The sequence below is a fragment of the Canis lupus genome, chromosome 14 (assembly GCF_011100685.1).
Source record: "Canis lupus familiaris isolate Mischka breed German Shepherd chromosome 14, alternate assembly UU_Cfam_GSD_1.0, whole genome shotgun sequence".
NCBI lineage: Eukaryota > Metazoa > Chordata > Mammalia > Carnivora > Canidae > Canis > Canis lupus.
The window spans coordinates 56,509,665-56,524,796 of NC_049235.1; the positions used below are offsets into that span (position 1 = coordinate 56,509,665).

Below are 15,132 nucleotides of genomic sequence, written 5' to 3' on the forward strand. Positions count from 1 at the left end.
TTTTAAATCTCAGGCCTTTGGTCCCCCTTTGTCAGGAGTACTGACATTAAGAGTTCTTTGGGGGCAGGGGCCCATATGGTTCTAGGAGCTGCCAAATAGTTTTTAATATAAATGAATATTTGTTAATTTACCTGCATTTAATTTACCTGCAATTTACCTGGGCTTAGAGTTTTGTATATTGAGTTCTAGTTAACTTTCATAAGGTAGACAACAGACACAAGTGAATAACAGGTAACCGTTCTGACAGCTTAAATTTTGATGATGGTGGTGGTAGGTCAAGGACAGATGGTGGATTGCTTCTGGATTGTGAAAGAAAAAGGGGAAATAGTATGGAAGTGGGTTTTTTGTTTGTTTTGGTAGAGGGAAGGAGAAGAAGGTGGTAACAGCAGAGAAGAGCAGATGTTTGGGGATGTGAAGAGCAGAGGGAGAGCAACTTTTTTTAAATTAAAGGGAAAGCACTACCTGTCTAACTCATTCTTCATGTGTCAGGTGAATGTCATCTCTTCCAGAAGGCCTTCTGGCATTTTCTGTCTATTATAGGCTACTTCTGTTGTCTGTACAATTAATTTGCTAATTAATTGTGTACTGTTTGGTAACTTATCTTAAAAGAATTAAGTCATTGGGATGTTTTTTAGCATGCTCCAGGATGATGGCTTATCTTCCAAATGAGACTTAACAATTGTGAGTCAAGGACTCCTTCTTATAAATTCTAATTTTCTTTTACAATGCCCGGCATGGTTGCTGCAAGGAGAAGTTCACTAACTGGGAATAAGGACGTTATGACCCCTGTGGACAGTGGTGACAGGAGAGGCAGCGTGCACGACAGGGGCATGAGGTGCTGAGGATGAATGGGGAGGAAGACGGTGATGGGTGGGTGAGAGACATATGGAAAAGAATTGCCTTGTATCCTTGGCCACCTACTGAATATGCTTCGGTACTATAGGACATGTGAATAGGATTCTTTTAGTTTTTCTTGCTAGGAGGTATATTCCTGTTGGAGATTTCCTTTTAAACGAGTGAGTTTACATTGAAAGGGAATGGCACTTTAGCATGTCAGTAGCATGGACTTGGGTTTGTGTGCTGGGCCTTTGGATAATACACACATGTGTACATCCCCATGCATGTACCTATAGTTTACCTTTTGAGTTTTCTGTTTCTTATTTCGGATCATGAAGGACGTCTAAAAAGTCAAAGAAAAATTTATTTCTGAAACTTCAGTCATGTTTTGCCCATTCGAAGTGGGTTTGAAATCATTGAGATGTGGGGTTTTAAAGTTCGGCTGTGGTTAGAGCAACGGTGTGACCTACGATTACATTTGAAGGAAAATGTGCCTTTCCAGTTCAGCCACATACTAACAATTCCTCTCTCACTTCCTCTTTTTGATAATAGGACATTTCCAAGTTTGCAGAGAAGGACAACATCGTTCTTGGAGAAGGTGGCGTCACGCTGAGCGGAGGGCAAAGAGCAAGAATTTCCCTAGCAAGGTGAATATCCGATGATTGGTTCGGCGAGCATTGGTTGTGGATATCATGCATGTAAAAATTATAGACATTTCTCTATTCTTTTATATTCTGCTTCTGGAATTGAAAAATGCCTGGGGTTTTATGATCAGAGGGTTGAGAATCACCTTTAAGAACTATAGATAACGATTTTGTATTCGTATTTGACGAAGGCAATGGATTTTTCAAATTGCACGCTCTCATTTTGCTATCTGTATATTAGTTTGCCTTACGGTATGATTTAATACAAAGTGGAAAACTCTGGGATGCTGCACAGCACAAGGAAAAACAAAAGTATTTTTGTGAAATCTATCATAGGGCCCCTCGCTTACTCCCATCCCACAATTCACTCACCTATTGATACCTCTTGGTTTAGATAAACATACATTTTCAAATTTTCAACATAATTAGTAATTTTCATGACAAAACTAGTGAGGCAAATGATGCCACTTGGCTTCAAGTCTGCAATCTTTAAGGAAAAATAAACAGGATAAGCAGTGTCTAACATTGTGGGGGACGGGGATGTCCCTTGGTAGAGACATTCTTAGTCTAAGCATTTGGAGCTGTCAAAGGGAAGTACATAAAGTTAATTCGTGTCAAGAATAAAAGTTTGTGGTTAACCTGTAACTTTCAGTTTTAAAAAATATTGGTGATATGAGACGTCAAACGCTCTTCTAGTTTTATTTGAATAGAATTCTTCTCGCTGTGTCGCCAAGGTTGTTAACAAGAAGTCACATGGACTTATCGGTATTTTGGTTCCCTTCCTTACTTTCTTCTACTTTCAAAGGCTGGAATGATAAATAACATACTGAGCACCTGCAATTGCCTGGTATTATTCTAGGTGGACTGTGTGTGTGTATGTATGTGTGTGCGAGTGTAATTTTACTTAATCCTTATATCCCTCTGCAAACAAAGAATTGTTCTCCCCACTTTATGGAAGAGATCATTAGATAATCAAGGCTGTTCAAGCTTCACTGGCCAAAAACTATACCAGGAAATTGTTGAGTCAGCCGGGTCCTCTTGACTCTTTTGACATTAGACCATGATTTGGTTTTGGGATTACTCGTGATGTAATACATCACTAGATATGGATAATTCACAGACAAAATCATGGCTTCTAAATAGTTGGAAATTGATTGATTAATCTGTGAGCCACAGTAAGACGTAACTTAAGCATTCCGTTTCGAACTTATGGTATGCTCCATGGCTTCTAGGCGTTTAACACAGAATTGGGTTTGTCTTTACGAAAGTTTAACATTTGGTTTTATTGTGAGGTGTACACAATTTGAAGTACTACTGAAAGTGATTATTTATTCTTATTCTGATTGGAATGTGTCATATGTTGCCCGGTTTGGGATGGTGAGAATTTCCAATTCTTGAGAAACTGGTCCTAGAAGTGAGGGAGAGGGAAAAGTGAGAACTGAGTGGGGGGAGGAAAGATGTTGAAGGTCCATTTTGGCAGGGGTCTTTTTTTAAAATAGTTTATTTATTTATTCATGAGAAACACACACACAGAGAGAGAGAGAGAGAGAGAGAGAGAGGCAGAGACACAGGCAGAGGGAGAAGCAGGCTCCTCGCAAGGAGCCCAATGTGGCACTGGATCCCGAATCCCAGGATCCAGCCCGGAGCTGAAAGCAGGTGCCCAACCACTGAGCCACCCAGGCGCCCCAATGACAGGGGTCTTTTATCTAGCTCTTGCATGGTATCTTCAAGAATAATTTACGCTGCAAAAGTTCTTTTAGATTCCACCTTTGCCTTTTTGCTATTTCTGGTTTTTAAAAACCACTTCTTTTAGTTACAAACTAATTGAATAAAAGTTTAATAGAAACTACCAAGAATTAATTATACATGAAGGCCGAATCTTATGTGTGGGAGAGGATAGTGTCACTAACCACTGCACCTGAAAAATCGAAATGTTTGAAGATTTATTCATTTCTATTAATATGAGACTATATCTTCATCATATTACTGTTCTAAGATCAAATGTTTTAAAAAGATATTATTTCTTTATTCATGAGAGACAGAGAGAGAGAGAGGCAGAGACACAGGCAGAGGGAGAAGAGGCTCCTTGTGGGACTCAATCCCAGACCCCAGGATCACACCCTGAGCCAAAGGCAGACCCTCCACCGCTGAGCCACCCAGGTGTCCTTCTAAGATCAAATTGATGAAGATTTTACTTGCTTATAGAATTTTTGTTCTTTAACTGAAAAAGCAAAGCTCAGATGGGTGTACATGTTTGTTGTGAATTATTTAACCTTCATTTGTTTGAAATTCTTAGAAATATGCTTCAGAGACTGAAACTCTGTGGAGCAAAATGCAAAGTATTATTACAGCCACAATTTGTTGGTGGCGGTCAACACTGCTGAAATGTTTTTCTTATGTATTGCTGCTATTTAGTTGTGGTCTCGGACATTTTACAGTTTTGAAAAAGTCTATTTTCCTCTTTGCTTTCCCACCAACATGCAAGATCTTTGAATCAGGGACTATGTAATTTTTACCATTGTATTCCCAGCACCTAGCATGGTGCTTGGCTCTCAACAGATACTATTATTCAAAATTTTCTTTTTTAAGGTGATACTTTAAATGGTGTGGTGTGGTGTGATTCAGTTTGTTGACTTCTGCTATTTATGCCACTTACATTTAGCAAAGCCGCTTCAGTCGTTCTTGGGATATTGTGAAAACCATTAAATCATTTACGGCTTACCTTTTTGATTCACCTTTAGAATTGCCTACACTAAATGACAGGAAATATTTTATTTTATTTTATTTTATTTTATTTTATTTTATTTTATTTTATTTATTTTATTTTATTTTATTTTATTTTATTAAGATTTTATTTATTTATTCATGATAGACATAGAGAGAGAGAGAGAGAGAGAGAGAGAGGTAGAGACACAGGCAGAGGGAGAAGAAGGCTCCATGCCGGGAGCCTGATGCGGGACTCGATCCTGGGATTCCAGGATCATGCCCTGGGCCTAAGGCAGGCGCTAAACCGCTGAGCCACCCAGGGATCCCCGACAAGGAATATTTTAAAAATCTGATTTAATATTTGTTTTCTTTTCAGAGCAGTATATAAAGATGCTGATTTATATCTCTTAGACTCTCCTTTTGGATACCTGGATGTTTTAACAGAAAAAGAAATATTTGAAAGGTATGTTCTTTGAATAGTTTATAATGCTCATGCTAAAAGATGAGAAAGAACAATTATCCCCTCATAGGCTGCATTTTACCTGTGAGAATTATGGCCACCATTGTGACTCATGGTGGCAGCATGTGGCTAGCATCACTCAAATCTGATCTTCGATTCAAGATCATGTCCATTAAAAGCTTTTCTGACCACCTCACAGGAGCCCAATTTCTTCCCTTGATTGTTGTAACGATCACTATCAATGTATTTTTTGCATTATTATTACCTGTGGCATATATTATTTTGATTGGTTATTACACTTAATGTTTTTACTTTTTTGTATGTTAGTATTTTATTCTTTCTTCTCCTTAAATTGGATTTTCTTAAGAAACTAAATAAGGTGAATGTGTTAATGCAGACAACTACTCAGACCATTGGTCTACCTTGATACCTCCTATAGAACGTCTTTCTTCATCACACAAAACTAGGGATATACATTTCATGGGAGCTCTCACTAGGGCTCAATGTGTGGAAAGTTCCTAAGAGGAGCAGTTTGTTATATGACTTGATTTCAGTTTCAAAATGATTTCCTGAACTATAAAGTAGTTTAATCAGAAGAGTTATTACAACACTCTTCTAAAATAAGGATTTTAAGCAATAAGGATGTGCGTGTGTGTGTGTATAAAATGGCTGCATTACCCCTAGATTTAAATTTAATACCTAAGATTTTTACAATCCTACGAGTATGATAAGTAACTTCTTACTAATATAAACTTTGTTAGCTCTGTTAGTATGTTAAGGTATAATCTAGAATGATGCCTCTTTCTTGTTTAAGACTTTATTTATTTGAGAAAGAGAGCAAGCATGAACATGTGGGGAGGAGCAGAGGGAGAGGGAGAAGCAGGCTCCCCACTGAGCAAGGATCCCAACAGGGGCTCAATCCCAGGACCCCGAAGTCCCAGGACCCCGAAGTCACGACCCGAGCCGAAGGCAGACATTTAACTGACTGGGCCACCCAGGTGCCCTGAGATTGATGCCTCCTCTCTCCATACAATTAATAATGTCTTAATGTCTAAAAGAATTTGATCTCCTTAGATGGTGCTAGTCAGGATTTATTTTTAAATTAAAAGGAAATTTTATTAGAGGAGAGTCAAATTTATTATTCAATTCTCAGCTTTAAAGATCAGATTAGTTTTATATATAAGCTCTTGAGAACTAAATTCATGGCCAACTCGAAATGTAAAAGGAAATTGATAGAAAATGTGAAGAACAAGAAAGCTCTGATATTTTAGAGGACACAGAAATATAGATTCTCAGGGATCTTGAAAAGTTATCTGGCAATTCTTTAATTTTTTAGATGAACAAACCAAGACCCATAGGGTAACCAATTTGCTCAACGTCCAACATTTATTTAACATCAGATACTTAATTTTGCTCTAGGTTTGTTAACATTCAACTTTATGATATAGCATACTCTAATAATTCAGTAATATATTTCATGCAATATTAATTCAAGAAGACACCAAATTAACTGCTTTTATTTACTTCTAGAATTACTTAAGTATAATAATGACATTGGATGATAGACATTTTACCTAAGAATACATTAATAAAATGTTAAAATGCAATACATAGACTGTAAAAGAGATTATATATTGATGTCTTATTTATATGTTTTTATACTCTTTTTTTTTTAATATTCTTAAAGCTGTGTCTGTAAATTGATGGCTAACAAAACTAGGATCTTGGTCACTTCTAAAATGGAACATTTAAAGAAAGCTGACAAAGTCTTAATTTTACATGAAGGTAGCTGCTATTTTTATGGGACATTTTCTGAATTACAAAGTCTCCGGCCCGACTTCAGCTCGAAGCTCATGGGCTATGATTCTTTTGACCAGTTCAGTCCAGAAAGAAGAAACTCCATCATCACTGAGACTTTACGGCGTTTCTCCTTAGAAGGAGATGCGGCCGTGCCCTGGAATGAAACAAAAAAGCAATCTTTTAAACAGACTGGAGAGTTTGGTGAAAAAAGGAAGAACTCTATTCTTAATCCAATCAACTCCATAAGAAAATTTTCAATTGTACAAAAGACCCCGTTACCCATGAATGGCATCGAAGGAGAGTCTGAGGTGCCAGTAGAGCGAAGGCTGTCCTTATTTCCCGACTGTGAGCAAGGAGAGGCCATCCTGCCTCGGAGCAACATGATCAACACTGGCCCCACGCTCCGGAGACAACGAAGACAGTCTGTTCTGAACCTGATGACGCGCTCCTCCGTGAACCAAGGTCAGAGCATTCACCGAAGGACAACAGCATCCACGCGAAAAATGTCACTGGCCCCTCAGGCAAATCTAACTGAAATGGATATATATTCCAGACGGTTATCTCAAGACAGTGGCTTGGAAATAAGTGAAGAAATTAATGAAGAGGATTTAAAGGTATGTATAAACCATCAGTGGTGTTGTTTTTAATTTTAGTTGTCACAGAATGCAACTGAAAGGCAATACGTAGCATGATATAAAACTTGTAAGTATTATTTTAGGATTCGGAAGGTCCAGAGTCCATAAATTACGTAAGCAACTTCAAAATGTACAAGAATAACCTATTTCCTTTGGCGATGGACATACCTCTTCCCGTGAAAGATATAGTGAGGCCTAGTGTTGGGTCCTTGAGTAGGCCAGTGATAATCGTTATTATGAATGAGAGGAATTGTGAATCATTACAAATCTGCTTTGTGACCACCTTCCAATCTCTGTGGAAGGAAGTGGGGTATAAATAAAGATACAAACAAATAACAGCTTCAGTCAGAGGCCCAAGAAGGGTTTTGTATAGAGGTAGCCCCTGTGAGGTACATAAGCTGCTAGTCCCTTGACAGAACTACCTCGGTATTCCGGTTGGTACCTCAGTCTTACCCGAATTTGTGTGGGCTTCTTTTTATCTTTTAAATTTGCTTTGTAAGTTGGCCATTAGGATAGGTTTCTCTTAAAGAAGGTATATGAAACTCAACGTGTGCTGGTGCCAACCTTAAGATAGAAAGTCTTTTACATTAAGTTTTAAAGAATAAAATGCTTTTGTTCTTCAAGTAGGAAGCAACATAAAAAAGAGGAGCATTTTTGTTTATTGTGTTTTGCTTTTTTTTTTACTAGGAAAATTCCCGATGTGCCTTGGATGAATCAGGCAGCAATGTAATGAACTGACATGTTTGATAGCGTAGATCACTTAAGAGTAGTGTGGCCTTTGGCAAGGCACAAGTCATGTGAGGTCTTTGGACCCAAATTTCCTCCTCTTGTAAAATGAGAAAACAAAACAGGTGATCTCTAAAATGTACACTTCCAGTATTTCTATAATTTTGCAAAGGTTTCCTAAGGAACAGTTTATCTGTATGGTTTTAATATCAGTATGAATGAATTTCTCAAACCCAAACTGATAAATGTAGTTGTAAAGAATGATCTCTTTAAAAAAAAAGAAAAAAAAAGAATAATCTCTTTAACTCATAATCGTTATTACTTACTGATAACTTTGAGTGCCAGGCAGTGTATAATTAGTGCCCACCACCATTCTAGAAGGTGCATATCCATATCTTCATTTACAGATAAAAAATCAGAAATTTAGAGAAGTCCAGCTGCCTAAATTCAGGCAGCTTCTAGGAAGTCAATGGTGGAGTTCCAATTCAAATAAAGGTTCATTTGCTTCCAAAAATCTTTCTATCTGATCAGTGTGCTATATTCCCATTTCATAGAACCCCTTCTTTGAGTTTCTGGGGCCCCTTTTATGAATTTTGTTGACTTTGTAAGAAACAAAAATATCTTTTCCCTTAGGAATATCTGGACTTGCTCTTTTTCAAATTTTTGAAATGCATCTACCAAAGGACAAATAGACTTCTAGGGAAATACACGGAAGATTAGAATTTTATAACTTAAGTCATATCTGGAAAGAGAGAGGATCTTCACTACTGAGGAGCATACACACATCAGCAGGCCTTCACGTCTATTGGGCAGACCTCTAGCCAGCAAACTCCAAACTGAGTGAAATAGCCAGAAAAACTCCAAGCTGTATATGTCCACAGACCCCTGAAGAAATGAATTAAATCAAGGGGAGTTCTAGGAAACTTCAGTTTGATGGTACTATTTGATAAAAGGTGTGACTCTGTTAAGGATTAAAATGATAAAACTGTCCAAAATCAATACAGTTGTATCATCAGTGATTTACTTTCAGAATTTTGAAAAATTATAGTGTTTCCCATTTTTGAAAACCTGTGTTGCTCCAGTGGACATTATACTGGCTATTGTGCGACATCATCTATGTCATTCGCAATGGTTTATATTTGTTGAAATTCATTTAGCTTCAAATAATAGTATTCCTTTAATTTCCCACATTCAACATAAAACCACAATGGTGGTATGAAACTGTGCTGTCTCCTCGTAGTAACCATGATTCTTTTTTTTTTTAGGAGTGCTTTTTTGATGATGTCGAGAGCATACCACCAGTGACTACATGGAACACATACCTTCGATATATTACTGTCCACAAGAACTTAATTTTTGTGCTAATTTGGTGCTTAGTTATTTTTCTGGCTGAGGTAAGAACTTTCTGTTGTAAAATATTACTATGGTTTAAAGTTACATTAAGAATAGTGGTTTTTTTTTAAAGATTGTTATCTATTTATTCATGAGAGACATAGAGAGAAAGGCAGAGGGAGAAGCAGACTCCCTGCAGGGAGCCCGATATGGGACTCGATCCCGGGACCCGGGATCATCACAACCGCTGAGCCACCCAGGTGTCCCCATTATATAAATACAAATATATGTGTATTTATAACCTTATATTATATAATGATATGCATACTTCCATATTCATATTCCTATATTTCATATATAGCATACAAAATAGATATGAAGAGCTTTTAGTGGAGTTGTTCAAAACTTCTAAGTAGAATACTTTTATATGGATTGAAATTAAGCAGTGAAAATTATTCTGTACTCAGTTTTAGGTTCATTTGATTATAGATATTGCATTATTGAATATGCAAGTGATGAATCACCACCTTTAAATGACTGTGTCTTCACAAAATGAAATAAATATGTATTAGTGGCTTAATAACCCTTTGAAACAATCCTTTTAGAGATCCCCATCACCCGCTTGCTTACAGATTTTGTCTGTCTTTGGTGCCACCATCATGGTCTCTTTGTCATGCTTCTGCTGTCCTTCATGTCACCAGGATAAAACAACAAGGGAGGGGAGTGCAAGCAGCGTGCTAGGCTACAAGGGCAGGGCACAACGATGTTAGAAGTTCTCGAAGTGGCATGATGGATGAGGCTTCTCTCTGGATGAGGAGCAGCCACCTAACTGCCAAAAGGGGCTTGGCCAGAATGCCTGTGGGTGAGGTGGCTCTGAGGCTGGAGAGTATTTGTCCTCCAGTTGTCTAATGGGGCCAACGGAGATGCGGCACCAGCCAAACACTTGCCGTGCGGGAATTTAGGATCAATTTTGCTAAATCTTTTTGTCTACTGAGATAAGATAGAAGTCCAGATATTTTCTGTAAAGTCTTCCCCATTTTTGAAATGTAGATAGTTGATTAAATAAAAACAAACAAATGAACACTAGATGGGTTCAACAAAACACACAGGTGGATCGGGTTCCGCCTGGGATGACTGGTTACCCTAGATATTTATTCCAGGGGACATCAACCGCTGGATGGGCCCTAAGGTATGAGCTAAATCTGACATGAAGGCCCCACTGCCTTCAGGGTTTCTCCCCTGGTGAAGAGCTGCCTCTCCTGAGAAGTGCAAATGCATACGTAACTGAAACCCAGTCTTAGAGCTACATGTTGTTTCCTGTTGTTGGGCTGTTTCTAACCTCAGTGATGAGGTCTACATGAAATAGCATCCCTTTTCCCTGACCAACTAAGATAGTGTTCAATATCTAAAGGTATATACCAAAGAGTCGTACATACTGTTTCACCTCTAAACCATCAGTTTCCATTTGCTCTTGAGTCCTGGTGATATCCCTTCTTTTGCCCTATTATTGTAAATTCATACACCAACTGGAAGTTTGATGGGAATTGCAGTGTAGTACAGTCCCCACGGTGGCATCACACTGACTTGGCTGTGACCTCGGTCCATCTTGTTAACACAATGAAGCTGAGCAAGGTAAGTTAATCACGCTGAGCCTCAATATCCTCATCTACAAAATGGAGAGTTTATAATACCAACTTCCCAGGTCATGTTTGTGAGTGAAACCACATCAAGGTTATAAAGCCCTTAATGTAGGGTTTGGCGCATACTGAACAATGCTAGTTGCTGTTCTCATTGATACCCTTAATGTCATACCATTATAAAGCTCAAGATAGTTTGAGGTGAGCAAGTCCATAACCGAAATATAATGAAAGTTTCAATAATCCCTTTTATACTTTAACAAAAATATGCAGTTGGGTAATTTGACACTCTGACATAAGTAATAAAAATTGCTTTGAAATGTATCTTAAATTTACCTCATTAATCTCTGCTAGTCATGCCAAATGACTAACATTAATGGGAATGAGACCTAGTTTCATGCCACATTTAATCTCAAGCCAGCCTTTCATAACTGTTAATGATTTAAATCTCTGCACTGAAAGGTCACATATCTTGATTGTCTTCAATTTGTAGAGTTGCGTAAGAAAAAAAAAAAAGGTCTTATCTGAATGTAGTGATGATTTATGTTAATTTACAGGATCTTTGTCCTATCCAGCTCCATAGAGCTGAACTTCTGTACCTCTCAAAATGGTGTATAATTAATTAACTAATTAGTGATTGAGCACTGAGCTGCTGTGCGTGTGTACAGTATTACCGGCTCATTTAATCAAGAAGACAGTGGTCCTTTGTCTTTAAGCTTAAAACTAAATTACAAGAGAGGATGTAAATTATTAGTGGAGCCCTCACAGTTATTGCAAAAAAAAATGTCTTTTTAATGGGCAAAACACATTGATAATGCCATTTGCTAGACAAGACATTATATACTAGGATGTGGCACTTTGGCCAATGTCCTGGGGGCATCACCAATGAGCTGGCTGTCAAAACTTTAGGTAATAAAAACTTGGTGATAATAGACGAATAGCAATTGTTTTAATTATGTGCACGGTTATATAGCTAAACACTGATTTCACAGTTCTGTCACCCTCTTCGAATCAAAATTTACACAGCTTTTCTTTTAGATCAAGCTTCTTTCTTAATACCAGTGTGCCCCTTTCTCAGTAACATCGACATATCTCATCAGCATGTATCATGGTGCAGGTGCTAATCCGGGAAGATAGTTTAGTTCTTTTAAACCTTTGCTAGAGCCTCATACTCATCATGATCAGAAAACTTGAAGAAAGGTTAAGATACGTGTCTCCCTTGATGATGTAATTTATCCATTTTTAGTTTTTCATGGATACCATACTCCAATTTAGATTTTGTGGTTTTATAGAGTAGGTTCCATATGCTTCCCTTTCTTATTTCTTCAAAGTGTGAAACTGAAAAAAATTAGTTTGATTTATGCAGTTTGTTACGACATATCATTAATGTGTTATTTTAATTAGGGAGTCAGTCTGCCTTTATATCTCTGGACCATTTTTTTCTATGCAGAGAAGTATTTTCTGTAAGTTCTTTGATATTGGCGCCAAGGATAAAGGCTATAAAATTTTTTTTTTTAGAGAGAGAGAGAGAGAGAGCATGAGTAGGGGGATGGGAAGGGGCAGAGGGAGATGAACAGGGAGCCCGACTCGGGGCTTGATCCCAGGACTCTGGGATCGTGACCTGAGAGGAAAGTGGATGCTTAACTGGCTGAGCCACCCAGGTGCCCCAAGGCTATACAATTTCTATCACGTTGGGCTTTCTAGTGCTTCTGCTTGATGGTACATCACTGAGAAGAAATGCAAATAAGACTAGGAGACAGTTTCCTGCTTCTTACAACAACTGGTGGGTATTGTTCACTGGAGTATGTCAAGATCCTTTAGTGTTTTCATTCTGTAATTTTTAAGGAATGTGTCAAGAGTACTGCTCTATCCTATTCTCTTTGTTAAGAAGGAAGCTCTGGGTAACTTTTTATTTTTAGTAAAATGGACATGTGATATATTCCCTTAATATTCTTCTGTAACTGATTAATAATAATCCTTTGAAGGCAGTTCTACTTAGCATGGGTCTACGTTTCAGGGCATGATTTTGTGAAGCATTGAATTCTGTGTACGAAGTCATGACAAGGTGGCACTTTACTATTACGGCCTGCCGCTCGCTCATGCAGCCATTTACACATTCAACACAGATTTTTTAAGTCCTTTCAATGTGTCAGGCACAATTCTGTGCGTATAGTGTGGTTGCGTGTGTAGTGAACAAAACAGAGCTAATGGGTGGAATACGCTACCGCACTTATGTTTATACTGTTCACAGAACATTTAGGATACTGTGTTCCTTTGGTTAAAAACTCAAAATACCCATTGTGTTTTTAATAGGTATTGCTTTACAAACATCCCGTTGTGTGACTCAGGAGGTAGCTCTGAATTCTGTGTATATAAAAAACTTGTAGAATAAATTGGTTTGGCTTCTTTAACTTTACCCTATGTTACATGACAGGTTATCTGCTTTTTCAATTGTGTGTGTTTTAAGATTTATTAATTTATTTCAGAAAGAGAGAGAGAGAGTGTGTCAGGGAGGGGCAGATTCCCGCTGATCCCAGAGCCCAACACAGGGCTTAACCCGATGACCCTGAGATCATGACCTGAGCCGAAATCAAGAGCCCGATGCTCAAATCAAGAGCCCGATGCTCAACCAGCTGAGCCACCCGGGGACCCCAATACTGGCTACTTCTGTTTCATCTTGGGGACATTTGCACAGTTCATGAATCATCATCCTGGCCATTCATGGAGTTGTTTGTAGAGAATGCCATCATCAGATTTTGGATACTTAACATGAATATGTAATAAATACTCTGTCTACACCCCTATAGAACTAATAGTTATTATAACCTATGCATGCACTCTCTAATGCAGTAGCTGACAGCAATATATGAACATATAAATTAAATGAAATTAAATAAAATAAAATTTAAAATTCGGTCCCTCAGTCACACATTTCCTGTGACAAGTGTCCCATGTGATAAGCGGCAATAATATTGAACAAGGCAGGTATAGAACATTTTTATTATCGTAGATATTTCCCTTGGACAGTGCTGACTTAGACTGTACTGTTTTTTATGTGATATGGATTGAAGTTTAAAGCCCCAGAAAAATAAAATAAAATAAAGACCTTTTGCTTTTCCCTTTTAATGACCCAGAACTCTCACTCTATCATAAACTGCATAAACTTTACAACTTAAAACGTTTTGGAATGAAATGATAGAATTTGCTTAACCAATTGTTTCTGTATGCCCCCAAATATTTGTACTTATATCATTATATCAAGTCTTTGGAACTGTTTTTGTTCTAGTCAACAAAAATAGTTTGGATTGGCAGTTCTGTGTCTCCATCCACTAGTGGTCTCTTCACAAAAGCCAGGAAATAACTTTATATTACACTGACTAGACCAGTTCTTTGAAAACTACTTGGGTTATTGTTCATTAGTAAATATTATAAAATATTTGTTTCTGGGATTTATTCTTATACCAAGAATGTTGGCAATGCCAGCAATATTGACACTCCTTTGATTGGAACAAAGGGGGACTATAATAACCAAAGAGTGACTCAGAAAGATACCCTTATCTTGATTCTTGAATGATTTGATTAGTCTCAGGAAATAGGAAAGCATTCGTCCTGGGACAAAGCCTTTTGAAAAAGTCAGATTATTGCCTTGTTTGTTTGTTTGTTTTTTAAGATTTTATTTATTCATGATAGACACACGGGGGGAGGGGGGGAGGCAGTGATACAGGCAGAGGGAGAAGCAGGCGCCACGCAGGGAGCCTGATGTGGGACTCAATCCCGGGACTCCAGGATCATGCCTGGGCTGAAGGCAGGTGCCAAACTGCTGAGCCACCCAGGGATTCCCCCAGATTGTTGCCTTGTTTTGTGTCAATTTGAATTTCCTTAAATTTCAAGGAAACAGGAACTTTTTTTCTTTACTTTTACTGATATAGTGCATGGACGCTATGTGTGCAATGAAAAAAAAGTAGGAAAGAAAGAATGATGACATTAGATTTTTCATTATTATATTCCTAATATGTGAATTTAACTAAAACTTATACACCTCTTTAAAATATAGAACTTCATCATGTCATTTCTTAGTTAATGCCAATTGTTCTTTATAAAACATTTTTTAAAGGTTTTATTTATTTATTCATGAGAGACACAGAGAGAGAGGCAGGGACACAAGCAGAGGGGGAAGCAGGCTCCATGCAGGGAGCCCGACGTGGGACTCGATCATGACCTGAGCCGAAGGCAGACGCTCAACTGCTGAGCCACGCAGGCGTCCCTATAAATTTTTTATATAGTACTATTAGATACTTAAATTGAATATGAAAGAACACCTAGAAATTTCTTCTCTATTTTTATGCTGTATTAAT

At 37.8% G+C, this 15,132-nt stretch overlaps 1 protein-coding gene across 1 annotated transcript in view; it reads left to right on the top strand.

Moving 5' to 3' along the window:
- Nucleotides 1–15,132, top strand: part of CFTR (CF transmembrane conductance regulator) — a 162,420-nt gene that overhangs the window by 88,571 nt on the left and 58,717 nt on the right. Inside the window, 4 exon segments of the mRNA NM_001007143.1 lie at nucleotides 1,390–1,484; nucleotides 4,564–4,650; nucleotides 6,335–7,061; nucleotides 9,074–9,202. Coding sequence (NP_001007144.1) covers nucleotides 1,390–1,484; nucleotides 4,564–4,650; nucleotides 6,335–7,061; nucleotides 9,074–9,202 — 1,038 coding nt within the window.